The 21,842-nt window shown below is 37.1% G+C and overlaps 1 protein-coding gene across 14 annotated transcripts in view; it reads left to right on the plus strand.

The window, feature by feature from the left end:
• Positions 1 to 21,842, plus strand: part of GALNT13 (polypeptide N-acetylgalactosaminyltransferase 13) — a 504,126-nt gene that overhangs the window by 180,596 nt on the left and 301,688 nt on the right. For all 14 annotated transcript variants that reach the window (XR_012154256.1, XR_012154250.1, XR_012154254.1 and 11 more), the window contains 2 exons: positions 4,682 to 4,799; positions 19,335 to 19,515. Coding sequence is in view for 7 of the 14 variants with exons in the window: in XM_073305505.1 (XP_073161606.1) it covers positions 4,682 to 4,799; positions 19,335 to 19,515 (299 nt within the window). In the remaining 7 variants the exon portion in view is untranslated. The remainder of the gene's footprint in view (positions 1 to 4,681; positions 4,800 to 19,334; positions 19,516 to 21,842) is intronic.

Raw genomic sequence — 21,842 nt, forward strand, 5'->3', positions numbered from 1 at the left:
AAAATATGTTGTATGCAGTGTTGTTGTTAGGGTGACCAGACAGCAAGTGTGGTGGGGAAGGGGGGGTAATAGGAGCCTATATAAGAAATAGACCCAAAAATCGTGACTGTCCCTATAAAATCGGGACATCTGGTCACCCTAGTTGTTGTAACCAAGTTGGTCCCAGTATGTTAGAAAAACACGTTGGATGTAGTAATATCTTTTTTTCAGCCAACTTCTCCTGGAGAAAGAGGCAAGCTTCGAGCTGACACAGAGCTCCTCTCCAGAGGTCTGCAGAAGAAGCTTGAAAGCTTGTCTCTTTGTCCAGGAGAAGTTGTTTCAGTAAAAGATACAATTTCACCCATCTTGTCAGTGTAAAAATATGAAACTCATTAATTGCCTCTTAGAATTCTTGAAGCCAGTGTTAAATATAATGGGTAGTACTCTGTGCTGCTCTTCTGAAAGGTACAGCACAGATTTCACAGCCAGGAGCAGGGGGGCGTAGGGCAGCTTTAAGCCACCTTTCCTCCCTCCCCGTTCTAGGCTGCTCCAGGGCTTGAGGAGACTCCCAACATAACTTGGACAGCCCTGGAGGCCTTATCTAATTTTTGGCAGCTCCCCTAGTGGCCACAGTGCTGCCTGGAATCTCTGCAGCCTCCCCACCAGCATGCCTCTCTGTCCCGATGCCCTAGCTTGCGAGGTGATCATTGGGGGGCAGTCTTCCACTGGCCCTGCATTGACTAATTGTCCCTCATCAGGATATGGGGTTTTTAGGGTACTTTTATGCTGTGTTGCTCCTTTTACCCAGCATCAAGGAGCCAGATCTTCTTCCCTGGTCTATCTCAGTGGGTTGGCAAAAACTGAACAAACCAAAAAAGCCAAATAAGACCAGAAAAGACCAAACCAAATAAGACCAGAAAAATAAAATCATAATATACTACCTTTACTCTTAAACAATCAACACCTAACACACACAATGCACTAGCTCAGTGGTTTGAGCATTGGCCTGCTAAACCCAGGGTTGTGAGTTCAATCCTTGAGGGGGCCATTTGGGGCAAAAATTGATAATCATACAGTGGCAGCAGCTGAATTTCAACAAGGATCAATAGGACTTTATTCTTTCTATTATCACTATTTTAGTTGTTTTTATAATGACAGCTGCACAGCAATTTTTTAGGTAACAAGTTCAATTTACATAGTTGATGATAGTTTTGGCTGTCATGTTTTATTTAGGTAACCCCTTTATTGATGTGTATGTAAATTTTACAGTACACCTGTACAATACTCAGTAGTTTCAGTTTGTAAGGATTGAGGTGAATATTGCTTACACCCACAACCCCGCCATCATTCAGAAGCCCCACAAATCTCGAAGTAAAACTCAGTTGAAACTGCCAAGAGTCACCTGCTTTCACAACTAATCTGCAGAAATGAAAATTTTTACATGATTTTGGTGCAGAACACCGGGGCTTGATACTGCAATCCCGTGCACAGATGAGTAACTCTACTTATGTGAAATCAATGGGACTACTCATTTTAGTAAGATAGTCTTCTATATGTGTGTTTGCAAAACAGAGCTCATATGCTGGCCCACATTTGTTCATGCATTGCAACATTCAGGTTTGTGCAAAACATTTGTGAATCTTGGTGATCTCTTGATGAATCCGAAGTTGATCAAGTTTCATATATGTAAATAAAGCCCAGCAAACAGTGATTTTAGGTTTCAGTGTAGTGGTTTCACTCAGAAATAGAGATCTTTAACTAACCACTAATATAATTGTCATTTAAAGCTAATATTTTAAATTGGTAAGCACTCTCCAAAATATAAAGTGAAGAAGTGTATACAAATTGCAAGACTTTTTGTTTCTTCTCCTGCTTGATGATACTCACCTATAGTATTACGATATCGTACAATGAAATGCCCCAATCAGGTAGGGGACCATAACCAAAAATCATTACCATCTGTTCAGTTTCATTATTGTTCCTCATTATAGCTCAGAGGGTCAATGATATTACTTGTGGCAGAAATATAGCAAGATTGAGGGCAGTTAAGCAGCTTTGAGACCTAGAAAGGCTCAAGTATATTGAAATGACAGACAGTTAATTATCTGAGTTTACAGTGTAGAGAGCATGGGGAGAAAAACAGACCTATTAAATGTAGGTAAATGCAGAGGTTCCATATCATTTGGTTGCTCTTCACTGAACTATGCTATCTTATTAGGAGTTATGATAGTAAACTCTGGCAGAAGAGGAAATAATTATGCAAAGGCAAATTCCTTGATTCATTAAATATATTGCTAAATGAGAGGTTATTACTGGCACAGTTATGTTTAATATGGTCAGTTATACACTATGTACCTATACATATATTTTGTATGACATATACAGCTGATACCATAGAGTAACATGGAGGATTTCAAGGAAATCTCTTATTAGTGTAGCTTCGCTGGTGCTAGCAATGGCGGGAGTGCTAGTGTAGACCAGTAGCCAGCTTTCTTTACCACCGGAACGGTTAGAAAGAGGTGGCTAATGCACACTAGTGCTCCCAATGTTATCAAACACCAGTGAAGTTGTGCTGGTGCTAAAATAACAGTGGAAGAGGTCCCTCGGTGTGCACAAGGGTGTATGTGTTTCCAGATATTTGTCTATGTATAAATATATGTGGTTGAATAGAGTTGGATGAGTAAGGCAAACAATTTCCCTGAATACTCACCCATATTATTGAATGAATTCTGTTGAGCTATGCTCATTTGAGCAATCAAATTGACATCCACATTTTCACAAAGCCAACTGCAATGTCACATTCACAAGCATTCATGGAAACTGAATTTTAAATTCACACACACAGGTATTTGTGTTGGAAGTTGCATTGCTTATCCATTCAGGGAAGAGAAGCCTGTGACATAGCTGACAAAAGACAAGGAGGAAACTACAAATTTTAAACATTGTACTTGAGTATCTGATATTCAATCTTTACAAATAATCCATTGTATAAAAGAAAAATTGCCGAATAAATTAATTATGAATTACTAAATTATTGACTCGGCTCAATAATAAAGCTGTTTGTATGTGCGTCTATATACTTATTTGTATACAGAGTAATAGAAAAGATTAGTTTCAAAATTAAACACTAATTAAGTGTCATTCATTTTGTAATTGTTCTTAATTCTGAGGATAAAACCACTATTCAATTTCCAAATTTGAACACCAGTCCCTAATTAATAGTAGTTCTAATTTTTTTGTGCTCAGTTGTTCTTATCCAGCAAAGCACATAAGACCTCATTACTTTAATGGGGCTGCTTAAAGTTAAGCTCAAGCTTAAGTGCCTTGTCACATCAGCACCTTAAATATGAAAGGGTTACATTACTAGAATGTAACATTAGAACTTGCCTTCAGTAAGGGGCAGGGCTTAGCTACACCATCAGAGCAGATCAGAGAATTAGTTGCCATCATTTGCTCTCTGCCTTCCCTTTTGTACTGGAGGGAAGTAATCTGCTATTGGTCTATACCAGTAGCCTCCACACTGACTCGAATCTGCTGACTAGTGGATTGCAGGAGAGGGTCAGAGCGAACACCCTGCCAATCTCCCCACCCCCTGCCTGCTCACCTATACAATAGTGGAATAGCATTTCCACAATAGTTGCTCTCCTTCCCACACTGCCCCACCATGTAGATAACCCATGCAGAGGATTAACGCAGAGCCTTGCACCTTCTTATTCCCTTGTATGGTGTTGTAAGAACAGGTTACAATCCTGCCCTAAGGAATTTACAAATAGATTAACTAAAGTGTGGAGGGCCAATTTTTCAGTGAGGGAGAATATAGAACATAAATACTAGAACATATGACTAAAGTTCTGCATAGCCATGTTTGTAGGGTCAAGTTTTAACTTAGATTCCATGCTAGCTAGTTCTGTCCTCCCCCCCCCCCACCCTTAGCTGTGCACTAGTATTTAGGTTGACAGTACTATAGATGCACTAATGAAAGCATTGATTATGAAATTATCTCAGCCTTTATTCTGATGGGAAGAGAAGCCCAAAGCCAAGTGTCCGTGAAGCCTGAAATTAGTACCGTTTCAATAATGTATGTTTCTATTATCTCAGATAAACATTTGTCATTAATGTAGATTTAAACTCTAAAAAATCTTTCCAGGGAAACAGGATATTTTTACTCATAGTGAATTTGCACTCTGATTGGATTTGCCTGTTGTAAAGATTTATAATCCTGTTAAGGGAGATTATGCCTGGTAATTTTATGAACGTTTAGCGTCTCTCTCTAAGGAAAGAGCTAAAGGCATTAAACTCTTCACTAAGCATTTCAGATTGGATTTAAACTGCTATTCCAGATGCAAAAGGCCAATATTCCATCCATTTAAATTGATTATTTTTTTAGGTGCATCATATTAAGTGGAATTTCACGTACAGAGTGATGCTGCAGTTCTTCCTCAGTAAAACTCCTGTTGTCAGTGGGAGTTTTGCCTGAATAAGAACTGCATTATTTGGCCCACAGCTGGAGTAGAGCTGTAGAAATTCTAAACCATATTATTATTTTATATATTTTCATTAATGTACTTAGAATATATTTTATATTCAAAAGATCTGGAGGCATATGTGCTATAGTATCATTTTATTAAATTTCAGTGTCTTTCAAAAGGTATTTTTCTTTTTTTCCTTTTTTTTTTTTTTGTTTCTGTTTGTTTTCAACTAGGACCCCTACTATGGCTGGTGGCCTATTTTCTATTGACAGAAACTACTTTGAAGAGATAGGAACTTACGATGCAGGAATGGATATCTGGGGTGGCGAGAATCTTGAAATGTCTTTTAGGGTAATTCCCATTTTACTTCATTTTCTGACAACCAACAGTTATACTATAATGACATGTACATTGCAGATGAGGCACTTTTGTTTTAGCTAAAATGCAAGTTCTGGATTAATTTAAAATTCTAAAAATAACTAGAGATGCCTCGTGGTAGTGTTTCAGGGGCTCTTTTTCAACTGCATGCAACATTTATCTTTGTTCTGAAAGATTTTTAGATAATGATTTTAAAGTTATCATAAGGTTTACTAATATATTTATATTAAAAACCCAGGGCTTTCATTGAAACAGTAGGGATGCCAATTGACATAAATTAAGTAAAGAAGTGAGTTGGATTTTCAATACTGCAATGCTTTTCAACAGAAGCTTTCAACTATGTATATTCTCATGGATTTGCAAGCTATGACTGGGATTTCTATTGTTTTTACATATGAGAGCCCTACCCTCTAAGGAATTCAATATCCTGCAGAATAGTGACTTGATTTCTATCAGCATATTGCCCCTGACAAGAATAAAATGAAATGCATTTGTTTTATAAATTATCTTTTAAAATCAAATGAAGATTGGAAAAGTGGGGCTTTGATGAATAAATGATTAGGAAGGATGTGAAAAATGACTTAATATTATATGATGTATTGCAATCTTTACAAGGCAAAGTAGTTCGCAAAATAAAACTAAATAAACCCCTTTTCTACGCATAAAACGCAAGCAGACATTATTATTACTTTTAGAAGAAATCAGCTGAGGCTTTGCAGTATCTTAACTACACAGTGAAAGCATACATTGTTATTGTTCAGTGAAGTAGAAGGATAGAGACTTTTTTCCTAAACTTCTTTTGCCTTGAGTGTTTTTGCTTTAAAGTATCAGATGTACAATACTGTGTGTATATGTGCGCGCGCGTGTGTTCAAATGTACCTGTTAATTCAGTTCACTTTTTGCTGGGTATAAAAGGAAATGAATGTCTGTGACTTATGATGAGCATTTTAAAACTAAAGTTTTTGATGTAAATTAAACCATGTCCCAGTGAACCTGGACACAATAGTCTATAATTGTCCAGGAACAGCCTATTGTTAGAGCCTTCCATGGATACAAAATTTGTGTCCGCATCCAATTCGCAAAAGTGGTCCACGGATACTCGGATTTGCAGGGCTCTAGTTACAAAATTTGTGTCTGCATCTGATCCACAGACCATTTTTGTGGATATCTGCAGATTTGCAGGGCTCTACCTATTGAAGTTCTATTTTCAGGGTATTTCATCCATTGTCTTTGAGAGGGACTCTGTCCTGTTATTCAGGAAGATTCTCTCCATGGATCTCTTTGTAATGTCTGTCAAGAGGGAAACCTGGAAAAATTGCTTGCCCCTCATCTCGCAGCATCTAACTCCTTAAAGCTCTAATCCTAGACATTTGATAAAAGCATTTTTTGTCTCCTGTTACCTCTCAAGAAAAGTGTAGTATTCAATTCAGGACAGCACATACACATATATTTAGCTTTAAGCACATACTTAAGAACCAGTTTCAATAAAGATAGACTTAGTGTGTGCTTACCTGAATCAGGGCCCTATATTTTAAAAACTTGCTCCTAGGGGTTTAATGTCTTAAAAATGGTGGTCTCCATCCTCTGCTGATTCTACCTTGCCTTGCCTTTCCCAGCTCCCTGGCAGGCAGTTGGGGTATTCCTGTGGTATTTACCCAGACAGAGGTCAAGAACTCCGAGGATTTAGCTGCTTTGAACCATAGTGCACTAGTCAATAACTCTTTCCCTAACAGATGTCCCTAGGGAAATATAACCCTATTTAAACTGAGAATTGTTTTAAAGAACATGACTACCTATGAGGTGAAATCCTGGCCGCACTGACTTCAATGGGGCCAGGGCAAAACTCCCATTGACTTCAATAGGGCCAGGATTTCACCCTGTGTGTTTAGGTTTGTGATGTGAGTTGGCTGGTCTTAGAATATTCCATTCTCTGGAGAGCAGAGCATCAGTTTATAGCATTTTTTCCCCCTTTTAATACTTTCTTTAGACATATACCATCAAATCCTGAGGTCCTTGCTCAATTTGTATTTTGCTCCCATTCAGGGAAGTTAATAGGAATTGGTCTAAGTAAAGACCTCAGCATTTGGCCCATGGTATATAAATTGTGGGACTATTTCATTAGACACTAAATTCCAAATTCAGATTAAAAATGCCACTCCAGAATATTTGAAATGGTCAAGGGCAGTAACGCAAGTGCTAGTTTTAAAAGATGCACTGGTAGTAAGGAGAAGAGGGAGCTTCGCAAACAGAGCTATATTCCTTACTCATTAAAACTGGGCAAAATAAGCTTATGAATTTTCTGATGAACTCTCCAGGCATCACATTAGGAAAAGCTATTTCATGTCTTACTTCAGAAGACATTTAAACTTCAAGAAAAATCACCAGTTTGAAAAGTAAGAACAAACTAATGAGAGCAAGGTATCAAGAATAGAAATAAAATAATATGTTTTCAATGCAATGAGATTACCATGGAAATGGAAAGCATTAATACTATGCTATTTCTCGGTATTCAGAGCCTTTACATTTTAAAAGAAGGCAAAGTGTGACCTAATTAAAACAAAGTTTTTAGACCTCAAGCAGGAATTGATTGATAAAATACCAATGGGAACAAATTAAAAACTAAAGCTGGTGAAAACATTTCTAGTTTCAGTTTTTTTCTATGACGTTTTCTGTACTTTTTGACCAGCTCTGTTCAAAACTAGTGATGTAGCTACCATGGTACGGGTACCAGCAGGTGAGGCCTTGTCTAATGGTACCAAGGTTTACAGTATTTATTTTATGCAAGTGTTTTTTTTTCTGGAAGATGCCAGACTGATAGTTATGGTGGCTTGAATCAGTATTTAGTCACAAAATGAGCACAGTATGGTAAGAGACAACAAAACCTTCACTTATGTTAGCTCAGTAATGTGCCTCTCTCTATCTGTTCTGGAGGGATTACCTTTTATGGTGAGAGCGAAGTTTAGTCTCCTCACCTGTGAAATGCTTGGCCTGTCTGTGAAGACAACTAGCCAGGGATAGTGGTGAATGTTTGTTCATTTTCTTAAAAGAATATTTCATAATCTGAAGCGTTTGTGTCATCTAGCAGTAATATGTGTTGGCACATTGTGTCTCTCAAATCTGTGGTGGACTTTCCCTCTAGAGAATTCCACCAGGATGTAGTTTTGTCGAGGAAGTTTTCAGAATTCTATATAGGTTCTCCTCTTGCAAGCTTCTGATTATAGACTCCTCATGTTATTGTTTGAGGAATTTATGCTGAATGTAAAACTATATTCTGGGTATCTCAAGACCTACAGGTGCCTGCCATTGAGTTATTTTTGGTCTGTGAATAGTTACCAACACATAATAAGCAGTAGGCTTGAATAATGTTAATGATGACACACTTGCTATCAGAATCTAAGAAATTAAAAATTGTGATTGGAATCCCCACTTAAAGCTGAAAACAGATGCAAAACCTAATGAAAAGGTGGAGCGTCAATCCAAAGTTAGAATTTTCTGGCTTTTACCAGTTGGTGTCATACTATTTAATTATGTTGTTATTTTTGGAATACATGTCCCAGAGCTTAGTTTTAGCTAGCATCTAAAAGTTAATGGTAAGTGGTTCAAAACCTACCACCAAACAATCCCTTTTTATCCTATTGCCCCATGATGGACATTCTGTGGCATCACTCTTATGAATAAATTTAGGGGATAAATCTTCACTAGCCCTGTATATCCCTTTTATACTCCTATATTGCCACATTGGAGGGGAAGCAAGCTCCATAGAATTTTTTTTATGAAGAACAATAATTGGATGATTACAAAGAGGTGAGCATGGTATGTTCAAACAATAGGACGTTTTCAGAAATGCTGAGCACTTGAACTAAATAGGATCTGGGGATACTCATTACCTTTGAAAATCAGATTACAATGTCTGTCCATCTCTCTGACAAAAGGGACTGAAAACAATGGGCTTCAAAAGGATCAGGCCCCAAATCAGAGTTACATATATATATTTAACAGGTTTCAGAGTAGCAGCCGTGTTAGTCTGTATTCGCAAAAAGAAAAGGAGTACTTGTGGCACCTTAGAGACTAACAAATTTATTTGAGCATAAGCTTTCGTAAGCTACAGCTCACTTCATCGGATGCATAAGAGAATTTGTCTCCACAAAGACAGGGAGGAAAATGAAAGGCTTAAGAAAGGAGAAGTCAGATCTAAGATCATAACAAAACAGTCACTTTGGGGGCAGATGTTTTAGAGGCTGTTTACCTGAAGGTAAACATTTATAAGTTAAATAATAAAAATCATTTCAGCTCTTCTGGAGTCAGGAAAGGTTAGAAATATACAATTTTCTGGATATGAAAAAAACAAAATTCTGGCTACCTTTTTGTTTTCATAGGTATAACTCAAAAAGAGTTACACTCTGAGGGCCAGATACTCAGCTGGGGTAAATCAACATAGCTTCAGTGAAAGAATTTAAGTATTGAGTAGTCCAAACGAAGTCAAACACTCCATTCAGGAAAGCATGTAAGCACATGCTTAAAATGGGTTGAAATTTTGGGGAAATGTTCGTGAAATTTTTTTTCCAAAACGTTTATCCCCTTTTCTCTCTCTCTCTTTCTCTCTTGTCAAAAAATTGAAACTTAGAAATTTTTTGACCTGCTTTACCAATAATCAAGACAAGTTTGAAAAATAAAGTGTTTTTTTTCCTTTTGAAGTTAAGAATGGATAAGATTTGTAAGTCTTGGGACTACCTCAACTCATATACACTTAGAAAGGTGTATGCTAGTACATATGAAGGTATGGTCATTCATTCTGCAACACAAGGAGAGACTAGTTAACCTTGTGCTGACTCATGCCTGTTAATTCTTCAGATGCAAAATATGATGATAATAGGTGCCCATTGACACCTACCAACTGTTACCTGTCAGTTACAGAACTGGGAATCTGTTGGTCTGTTCTTTCATAAAGCGCATCCATTCCCTTTTGCGTAGAAGAGTTTTTACACTCAAGATAATTTTGTCACTGTGCATATTATCCTGTTATGCTTCATCTTTATAAGCTCCGATTGATGCAGCATGTAATACATTTTGGAAATAGATGGCAAACTTCGAGGGCTTGTCAACATTTTTCACTTTCTCCAGCCCCAGTTCAGCTCCACTGGTGCTAGCATCAGTGGAAGCACTAATATAGCACATTCAGGCATTTTTATCATTGCCTCATCTAACCGTGGTCTGAGTTGCATTGGTGCAAAATGAACAAAAAATGTAGAGTCCTAGTGCAAATGTACTTTTGGGACTCTTGGTTTGATAGATGCTTGACATGATTTTCTTGTTACTTCACTATTTTCCTACAGCCTCAAGGGGGTTAATACTCTTTTGTGTGTGCGTCTTTTTCTCCTGAATGAACATCCTTCATAATTTACCAATGGTAATCTCTTACTGCCATCCATTTTCCCTTTCTGCCATAGACTTGGAGAATTCTAACAGTTCATTTGACTTATTCATGCTTGTACCAATTGGTTATAACATCGTGGCTATGTTGGAATCCCTCCTCTAGAAAAAGAGTCCCTACGGCCATGTTTGAGGTGGCCAAGCTGATTTCTTTTTTAGATCTGAATGAACAAAAGGTTGCCACAATGTACAGATGAAGGAGTCAAGATGTTAGAAAACTATTTGAAGAGAGAGACAAATTTTATTAATGCAATAATGCACTCCATAGTATGCAGATTGTACTCTAATAAAAACACTTCTCAGATGAAAGGAGCACTTATATTTTGGGGTTGTTTTTTTTTAGTTTGTTCGTTACTGTGCACTTGAGACATCATTAAAGTAATGGTTGTATCATTCTATGAGAGCAAGCATGCACTACATTGCTTTTCTTGGCATAGAGATTTCAATCTCAAAGGTGCCTTGGCAAAACAGTTTCCTTAATGTTTCTTTGTCAGAAAATGATCCCATAGAGCCTAAAATGGAAACAAGACCACTTGAAAGTTAATTATTCTGAAGGGTAGGATGTGGGCATATTCCCTTAGCAGACTTTTTGTTACCAAAGACTGGCTTTAGCTCCCGTTGAAGCTCAACATGTATTAATTATCAGCAAAACTTCAAAAACAAAATTGTGGTGGATAAGAACATTTTTCAAAAGCTGCAGGAAATCAAAGATAGACTAATTATTGTTCTGTCCCAAGAGAGTCAAAGATATGTGTGTGTGTACCAACCAGAAGCATGATGAACATGATAGTAAAGCAGGAAGTTTGCTGCAGGAGCCTGTGTTGTCCTCGAAAAACTTCAAAACCAAACATTTAATTGAGAAAAGTCTTGTGAGTAGGAGTCAGCCACAACTGGCATTGTTAACATCTCTCAGATCTTCTAATACCTCTCTCTCTTTTCATCCAATGTTCGAGTTGAGAGGGAAAGGGTACCCTGAGGGTCCTTCACTTCCCAAATCACAAGAACAAACTGTGCATTCTTGGTGTCATTTCTGACTAAGAAGGCACCACCCTAGGAATGCAAACACAAAAGGATCAGGATCACTAAATATCTCCTCTAATGGTTATTTATAAAAGTTTTGCAGACTACAATTGTCTTTTGGGCTGATGTCTACAACTGCTTTCTTGAGTCCCATTGCCTGTCCACCCACTTCCTGGTGAAGATGGCATCATCTATAAGCACAAATATTAAATGGATTAATTGGACTATATGGCTTCTTTCTCACTCAATACTTTGTCCACAGTAAATCTAGACTAGATATTACAGCTAATTTGTAAGCTGATTTCTCTGTTATTCAACTGGCTTCAAGAAGGTGCATCAGTATTCAATAACCTGCTTTTATCCTGATGGATGAGGAACTGGGACTAGTGTTTTCATCACTTCAGAAAAGGCTTAGGAGTGTAATCAGTAGACATTAATATTTAGTATATTGAATTACCCAGCTGGAGTTATTTGCACTGCACAGAGATCCTTGAGCTGTGGAGTGAATGTGTGCAAATGGAATGGTTCCACAAAGTTTTCATTTCCACAAAAATACAGATTGGAGCCATCCTATTTCCCTTATTACTTGCAGTAACAATACAAGGCTTAGCTCAGATAATACAGATTAATGATACATAATGAAATGTGTAGGTATTCTGTTGGGAAAACAGTCACACAACTCCACATAAAATATTCCACAAGATAATGGTAATGCAAGTTACTAAATATGACTTTTGTATTTTCAAATAAATCAATATAATCGTTTAGCTGTGCTACTGATCTTTGGTACTTTCTCTTTAATGATTTTATTTGTAGCAAGTCATAGAACAATGGCAATTTGGCAAAATATGATGCAATATCTCCTTTAACACAGAATAAAGAACTTTAGTCTAACAAAAGAAAATATCTCTAAATCTATCCCTCTGTCTCTCTGCTGTAGTGTACAGTTTATGCCTACAGCTTTACCCACCTGTCTCCTGTATAGCTTTCTGATACTGATTTAACAAAGCAGTATACACATCACGAGTTGTCACATTCATCTTTCACTAAATGCCTTATGCTGTAAAACAACATGCTATAGTTACAAGAGGATTGCATACAGTGAAGGCTTGGGAGTTGCTAATTTTTCACTTTGCTCACTGCACCATATAAAAATAAAGTGGAACATTTAGCCATTCAGGAGTAAATAGTCCAGTGGTGTAAAAGATTTTTTAACCAGTTAGGTGAGTGTAATTAAGCACCTAAATAGTGTAACTAGCCGAAGTGCATAATTGAGACCTTTCTTAAAAAGTTCTAAGCAATTTAGTAAGGATGAAACCTCCAGTGTTTTGAAGACACTTAATAGAGTTTTATAGGAATTACTCTAAAGCCTGTTAGGATCTTATTCTATATTACGTTCTTTCTTTGGATTTTTTAAAAATCCATTCTAGGGAGTTTCTATAGCAAGGATTTATTTCCCTTAAATTCTACAGGATGTTTCAAATATTTTTCATTTTTTATTCAGTTCTGTAGGGTTTTTTTTTTCATAAGGGAATGCCCAGAGCCCCCTCATAGTGGAAAAGGAGCCTTAAATAGCAGGAGGTGGGCTTTTCTGAGGTGAGTGGAGCATTAAATAGGGAGTTTAAGCCAGAAAATGGGTTGTTCTTTAGAAAAATGGCGCATGTCAAGGCTAAAGAAAATTAAACTCATACTGTGTTGAGAATAAGATATTCTTTAATCTTGTTTTGTGCCTAGTATTGTGTGTGCCTAGAGATTTGTACAGACACCTTTTTTATTATTGTAGAAATCCAAATAAATCAATGAGGGGAAAGCATGTTTAATTCAGTTGTGTTACTTGGGTAATACCTCTCTCACATTATAGCAGTCATCAAAATCACTATGCAACAGCCACACAGCACTGCAGAATAGAGCCTTTTCCAGAAAAACAGTAAGGGGGTCTGAGTAACCAAAACCCACCCCATTTACTATATGCCTAACTATGGCAAACACTGAAAAACACATGACCACTGTTCAGATGCCCAAGGACATGTCTGACAGCTGTACCGTGTTCAGGCTCTTTTATATGTTACTTCTTAGCTTGCACCACTTTACTGGATTTTGCTTTCCTGATACAACCATTGACTAATGTGGGTAATGCTTATTCCAATGTGCAGAAAGGATTATTAATTCCAGATCCTTAATCTGACTTTATCTGAGTCTTCATTTTTGCACCTGAAAAATTGCAGTGATTACACAGGTGATTTAAATGTTTAAATACACTATTTTAGGCACAGTCACTGATTTAGCTGTCGAAAAGACCTAAGCTGCACTATATAATTATGGACAAAATAATGTGAGCCAGTGTAACTCGTAGTGAGGCTGGAAAAGTTGCATGCATGCTTACTTTTCAGAAGTAAAACTAAAGTAGATGGTGACACTGAAAATTATTTTAAGTGTTTGTGTAATTTTGATTCTCTAATTACCTGTCAAACAGTCATTCTAAAAAACTAGCCCAAAGGGTTTTTCAATATTCCATAAGTGTTCAACTCTGCTGACTAATTTTAGGAGCACAGTTTGTACCCAGAACGCACTGAACATGTGCTTACATGCTTTAATATACATCCCTGAACTCAGGACTCCCACTTATTTTTGCTCTTTCCTTTGGGCATGCAATAAGGTTTGTGCACCTAAGCTCTATTCTAAAAGTAAATTTGTGCACCACTATCTATACTTCATCCTCAGATTCATTTTTGTGAAAAGTTAGCTGGAAGTATCAAAAGGACATTGAAATAGCTAATTTCATTATTACAGCATATTTTAATTATTATTATTAATGGCTATTTTCAAATAAATTTTCTACATATTTCCTTATCAAAGCAGCTGTTTCTTGTGTTGATTATAGTCATTTTCATGTGATGGAAAACATCTCTTTTTGTACTGTGATTTCAATGCCTGTGTGTAAACTGTGATTGATGAATGATCTAATTGAACCATCAATACATGCTCTGATAAACATGTTCAAGTAAAAAAAAAAAAAGTATTAATTTCCCTTTCTAAAATCCTGTGAAACAGATTACTGATGCATATAAAATGTTTTCATTATCCGGATCTCTTGAAATCTTAACCTAAAATGCCTTTTTCACCATGAAAAGAGAAATTAAGCATGCAGAAGAGTTGTGACTTCAAGAATGAGGCTCTCACCAACAATTAAGACGTGTTATTTCTAATAACCTCCGTTGTTTTCAGTCATATGATTCTGTTTTAAAAGGTTGGAAATTAGAATGGTCAATTCGTAAAGCAGCTGTATCAACAGATGAGTATTTGGCAGTAAGAAGCTGACTGTGCCTTGCTTGCCCCAGTGTGATCTACCAGACATCAAATATCTACTAAATTTTTATTAAATTGTCAAGTTTAAGTATCCATGGTAACTGTTGGAGAATTCTATAGCAGCCTAAATATGATTATACTGTCAGACCTGGATATTCTACCTGCAGTGCAATAGTCAGTACAAAGACCAATAGTATCATTGTTGTTCTCAGCAACTATAAGGGTAGTTTAAAAAATGGAATCAAATCATGTGACTTCTTTTAAATAGATCAGAGTAATTTATGCTCTAAAGGACAAATGGTTGTAGGAGATATTTCACTTCTGGGCATCCATAAATTGTTTGCTGGTGTGTATACACAGGGACCTGAATGTAAGTGATCTTGCTTTGACTTGGTATTGACAAGACAGAAATGAAGCTTTGTGGAAGGAGAAAACACGAAGTGGTGGGATAAGTCAGGATCTCCATCATTTATCAGCAAGATGTGCACATCTTTTATCAAATTGGTTTGTATTCTGGGATGCTTTGGTCCCGTGCTGTTCTCACTTAGCAGCTTTGGCCCAAAATGTCTTTTATCATCTATGCAACTGCAGTCATTCCTAATATGGGCATTACCACTGTCGTTCACACGTTTGTCACCTTCAGGATGAAACACTATAGTGCTATATTGTAGACCACAAGAGGCTTCAGGCAGTGTGGAATCTAGCTGTCTGCCTCTCAAGAGGAGGTGAGGCAGCGATGAGCATATAACAGTAGACAAAGTTTTTTGCATTGGATTCTTATTTGCTTCCCAGTACCGTTCATGGTGTTTGTGATTATCTTTAAACATCTGAAAGGTCACTTCTTACACTAGCACGCAGGTGAGTTTGGCTTAGATGTTCTTTGACACCAGCAGCAGGGATGTCTCAGTTGAGGACTCTTGATTTTGGACTTTACTCCCCTCCTAGCCTTAAACTGTACTGTTTATAGCATCTTGCCATTACAAAACATGACTAACAAAAACAGGATGCAAGCAGACATTACAATTAATGGACAAGCTATAGAGGTGTGAATTTAATTATCTGGGATCATATTTATACAACCGAGGCAGCAGTTCCAAAGAAATCAGAAGACCACCTGGGCTGACCTTCCTTAAGAAAGTGTGGAAAAACCATGACATCTCAAAATGTACAAAGGTGTGACTGGTGAAAAGGCTAACTTTTTCCATAGCAATTTGTGGATGTGCATAGTGGGAAGTTAATGCTGCTGATAAGAAGAAAACTGAAGCTTTTGAAATGTTTTGGTGAAGACTCTTGTATATCTCTTGGATGGGAAAAAAAAGAATGAATGCCTATATTAGAAATGTTGTTGGAGAGAAGCAAACCCTGATGTCGGAAATCAACAGATACAAACATAAAAACTTTGGTCACATTAGGCACAGAGATGGAAATAACCTTGAGAAAATTGTTATGGAAGGAATGGTGAAGGGCCTTCATAGTAGGGGATGAGTAGCAAGTGGGTGGATGGATGGATGGTATGCGGCAGATCAGTGAAAGGTCGCTGCTAAGCGTTCAAAATTAGTGATGGCTCATGAAGGCTTCTGAAAATTCTGCTATGATGTCACCAATATTCAAACATTAATAAATGGATTAACTTATTGATCCAGTCAGTTCTCACTGTTAATACAATAGTCAGTTCTCGTTTAAAAGATTCTGGGATAATAGTACTTCCCTACCTCACAACGATGTTGGGGGGATAAATATACTTTAAAAGATTGTGTGGAACTTAGATACTACAGTAATGGAGGCAAGGCATTAATAGGATTGATAACAACAACAAATTCAAGAATAGACTCTCTCCTATTACATTTTTACATGCCCTCACTTGAAGGAAGCTGTAGAATACAAATTCCAGCACTCCCAGAAAAAAAATTGAATTAAAGGTCTGCTATACAGTAAGTTAAAAGGAATTGTAGCTAGTCAGCAAAATATAATTGCTGTATTGTGAAGCAGAGTTCAATTGCTAGTCATATAATTGCACATGAATACCATACTTGTTTCCAACTCAAAGGTGTGTTCATGTGCAGTTATATGACTAACCAGTGATCAAAACAAAATATTAACAGGTTGCTTGTCACCCCAGTTTTGGTCATGTCTACACAGATTCCATATAGTTTAAATACTACATTTTTAATAGTAGTCAATTTCCCTATGAATGCTTAAAAGCAGTTTACAAAAAAAAAAAAAAAAAAAAAAGACTGAAAGGTTAAAATGCTGTTCTTCACCATGGCATCTAGACACCTCTGTAGTCCTGTAACAAGTTTACTGGAGAGGAGGTTGTATCAGGAGCAAAAGTTAGTAGTATAAATTTAAAACAAATATTTTGGGAATTTCCTGATGGACAGTATAATCAGCAGGGGGAGGAATGGAAAATCTGATACTAGAGAAGTATCTCAGTGTTGTTGCTTAATGAGAGGCATAATGTTGAAATACATGAAATATATTGTTTTGGTGATGGTTTGTAAATATATACAGTAATGTAAATTTAATTCCCTTTTTTAAAAAAGTTAGCAACTGTTCTGTAGTATGTCAGCTTGAAGTTTCATCTATACTGACTAATTGTCACTGAATATAAAACACAAGATGTTAAACGCAAGAATGTTTTGTTGTTGTCATTGTTAATCCCACCAGAATACGTTCATTAGCATACTAATGAAATTATACAAAAGAGTTTAGCTTTAATTAAATAAGAGCTATATTGTTACTATGGCAACAACATTTCTATTCATACAGTTCATTCTTAAATGTTATGTCTATTTCAAGGAGTACTAAATCCAAAAATGTAACAGTTTTCATGTCAAAGATGCCAGAAAGTTTTTGTATTTTTTTTTTTTTTTTTTTTTTTTTTTTTTTTTTAGTGATCAGGAAGTGCTGTAAATTGACTTCATAAACTATACTGTCAGGGGACGTAGAAGGTGGATGGGTTCGACGGTGGCCGCTCTCTTTGCTTACAGCAAAAAAGGGAATGAATGTCAATTAAGTATGAGCCCCAAAGAAACTACATAATATAGGTAACATAGAGAAGGGAGTAGTTCTGAGGGATATGATTAAGTGCATTGTGAGGTGAAAAACTGAAAAGTATACGTGTAGTAACCACCTCACCGATTTATGCAGAGGTAACTAGTAGATAGAGTGAAACGTCTACATTGGAATGGTGACCCCACTAAACTCGCGCCATTTCTGGAATCATGTCAGTCCAGATTATTCAGCGGCAGTAGCACTACATACTGAAGGTTGCAGATAAGTTTCTGTTGATACATCCTTGCCCTTCATTTCCCCCCACTCCATGCTTCTGTGAATAACAGTTTCAAAATCGGTCGGCAAGGTCTGTGACCCGCGTGGAATATTTTTTTTACCAAATTACAGGGCTACTGGATGCTGAAACGTAGGAGTGAATTCTGAGTCCCCAGAAAGAGATGTTAAAGACTTCTGAATTTTTCCAGTGCTTTTTTTACTATTCGGTAGCCAAAAAAGACAAGAAGTAGAAAGGGGAAAAATCTGATTTGTTGGACTGTTCTCATTGAGGTCTATTGCACAGAATCAAATATTAGGTTATTAGATTCTAATATTAAAAAGTTAACATTTTAAATAGGAACATACATGAGTCATTGAGAGCTGATGCCCTAATTTTGGCTCATTGGCAGCTCCAGAGACATTGCTGGGAAGCAGAAGGAGACAGACAGGAAGAATTTATTATCTCCCCAAGTCGCCTGCATGGAGACTGGGGAGGAACAGCAAGATTACAGGCAAGAGCATATAATACGCTAACCTATGTATAGTCCTGGAACTTTAAAATTACTTTGGTCCTGCAGGTGGATCTTGTTTTGTGAGAACTTGCTGCTGTTCAGTGTAATTACGTCTGCAGGTCTGATGGACTATTGAAAGCCTGAGGCCAAAATTTGCCCTCAGTTATACCAGTGCAATCCCACTGAAATAAGTGGAATTACACTGATGTAACTGAATGTAGAATTTGGCTCCAGGACTTAAGTAAACCAGTAATTTCCATTGCATGGAGATTATCAGATTTTCTTTTGTGTGTATAGGTTTCTTCTTGCTAGTCTATGGTAGCAGAGCTGCCTATCTCACCACAGATAGGGACTGGTTTTGGAGCCAAAGAGCATACATTTGGGCCTAGTGCTTCATGTATGTAGCAGGATGATGGCCATGGTGACTGTGTATATGCATATCTATACCTATAATATTACAGTCAAGGACCGTTGTACCATCTTCTAAATAGCCAAAAAAACACGATGCCAGTAAAAATTACCAATGCTCTTTTCTATTGTTATAAAACGCTATGAATTGCAGAATGAAATTCTTGGAAACTCAAAATCATTACAAAGAAAAGAACAACTGACATCCTGAATTGAATATTAGTGCATAGCATAATTACACCATTTATAATGTAGGGTGCTCGAAAAAGTGTGTGTGTGTGTGTGTGTGTGTGTCTAAAATGATAGGGCTGAGTCTACAAGTCAGGTAAGCTTGCACAAGATGACAGAAGTCTATGGTCTTGCACGTACTTTATCATTAGTGAAATTTGACCTGTATAATTACATTAAAAATTGATGTGTAAATCTCTGTACACTTCTGGGATGAAAAAACAAAATAAGGAGTCATCTGTCAAATGTTTTCTTAGAGCTGGCTGCTTCTTGGAACAGAATTTTTGCAGGATACTTTTCATACACAGTTTTAAAATATTTTGCCTAATTTCAGATTTGGCAGTGTGGAGGCTCCCTGGAGATTGTAACATGCTCTCATGTTGGACATGTGTTCCGTAAGGCAACCCCTTACACTTTTCCTGGTGGCACCGGACATGTAATCAACAAGAACAACAGGAGACTAGCAGAGGTCTGGATGGATGAGTTTAAAGACTTCTTCTATATAATATCCCCAGGTAAGAAATCATTTTGTGTTCATTTTATGAAATGTGGATCTATCTGAAAAATGAATATGCCTATATATGTATGTGAGTGAGAGGCATGGGAGAGTATAGTTAGAGTTCTTTCTGCATCTCCTTCTCAAGTGTCAAATCCTTCTATATTCTTTTTTTAAAGAAAAAATATTGCCTATTTAAGTCTAGAAAAAATTGAAGGTCTTAAGAAGTCTTGTTTGAGATAATTTCTAGCATGTTATTTTCAAACCAGTGGGAAAGTTCTTTGGCTCTATTAACTCTAAGAAAAAGAGGATGTAGTCAGATCAGTCTTGCATTCTGGTGATCCCTTGGAAGTAGTTGCAACTGGTGCAAGTTAGAGCAGCTCTAGAACTGTTCTGCATTGCTCACTGGACTATAGCAGTACTCAGTGGCCTGGCAATCAGGGAGCCAAAATATTAAAAAGTGAAAACATGAGTCTAATTCCTCCATTTGATGTACATGCATAGCTCCCATTAATATTTCTCTCTTCTATGCATGTCAAGGAGAAGACTCATGTTTTCACTTAGTCCAGAGTAAGAACTTCAAGAAAATCATGAAATGAAGGAATGATTCTAAGATAATGCATATCTTGCTATAACTTATCATACAGAAATTGAAATGCCTGTACAACAGATATGAGTAATGTATGTAAAATATTGTATTTTAAACATGTTCTTGTATTTATGATTTTTATATTTCAGTAACATGTAAAAATAATTGCACAAATGTTTGTAAGTACATTTACAATCAACTGACAGGGATCACAGAGTATACAGATAGTAAATATGCAGTATTTTTTTCCCTTATGAACAAAACATGCAACATTTTTCAATGAGTCACTTAATTATTGGTTCAAAAACATATAAAATAGCAAAAATAAGAATATAAGGACATAAGTACTAAAGCGTGTCAAAAATGTCATTTAAGACATCAGCTGAAGAGTTGGTGTTTATAGCACCTGGAAGGTATAGTATCTTCAGTGTTACTGCATTTATTAAGGGCTAGACTGTGATGTTAAAATCAAGCCTCAAGCAAGGAGCGCAGCTCTGTTGAGAAGCCCAGAGGGAGACTCTTACACAGTCTCCTTTCTGGTCTCACCACTGCCATGGGGAAGGAGTGCATTGTGACAAGTCTATGTCCAACACAGCATATTCTCCCTGACACACTGGTGTAGCAAAGCTGCATGTGATGGGGGAATGAATGTCGAGCCTCTGCCCTGTCCTTCCCCTTCTCATCCCAAGAAGATTTGGGTTGGAGGGGAAGTGCTTTTAGAGTAGATCAGGATAAGGCTTTCCTGTCGCACATCACTTTTCAGGATTTCAGAAATGTTCCCATTCCACATCAGGCTGAAACAGCAACTTTTCAAAGTGTTTTGTGAAAAACGAGAGAGAGAGAGACCCCCAATCCACAGTAGCCAGGTCATCAGGACACTCACCTGGGATGCTGTTCTCCCACATCCCAGGTGAGTGTCCTGACCTCTAGACTTTTGGATCTTCTGGGATGGGTCTTTGTCTCTTTTTCAGTATGACCAGAAATTTCGTCCTGGACCTGAGAAACCTTTCCTGACAAAAGTTTTGTCAAAACAGGTATGTTCCAGTGAAAAGCTTAGGTTTTGATGAATCAGCAATCTTTTGACCAAAAAATAATAATTCAAGACCATTTCAGGTGCTACTGACCTTGGTACCAGTAATGACGCTGGAGGACCCCATCCTCAGCCACCTTTAAGACAGGGCTTTTCTGTACTCTGTCTGTGCAAGTGCATGAGCAATCATGCCTTCTTCCATCATAGTGCTTTTTGATTTATTTATATTTTTAAAGGAGGAAACTTTGACCTGATAGACCCCGTTCTCTGCTCCCCTACTAAGTTCCATAATGAAGTTATCCTAGGAAATTTCTTCTTCCTATCATGCAGCCCTGTTGTTATGGAATATCAGACATACTAAATGTATGATTGGTCAATATAATGTGTCCTTTATTGAGATGAGTTGTATCTAGGCAGATTAGAACCCTTGCTTTGGTGTGCATAAAAGATGTACCTGTGAAGTCCCATGAGTTTTTTTTTCTTTCCCCTGTGATTTTAAAATGTATTTCATATTTTTGTTTTCCCTTTTATTCCATTTTCAGTTTCTTTTATGAAATTATTAAATTACCATAGCTTTTTATAAAACATATAACAACCCTGTAGCCTCTTAAAGCTTGTGGCGGTTTTCGGCATATTGGCTGTCTCAGCTTAAACCTAGTGGTTCAAAAAGGAACTAGTTTTTACAGAACTGCCAACCTTTCAGATGGAAAACTCTTCCCTCCCTCCC

Source organism: Lepidochelys kempii, chromosome 11 (genome assembly GCF_965140265.1).
Source record: "Lepidochelys kempii isolate rLepKem1 chromosome 11, rLepKem1.hap2, whole genome shotgun sequence".
Lineage (NCBI taxonomy): Eukaryota > Metazoa > Chordata > Testudines > Cheloniidae > Lepidochelys > Lepidochelys kempii.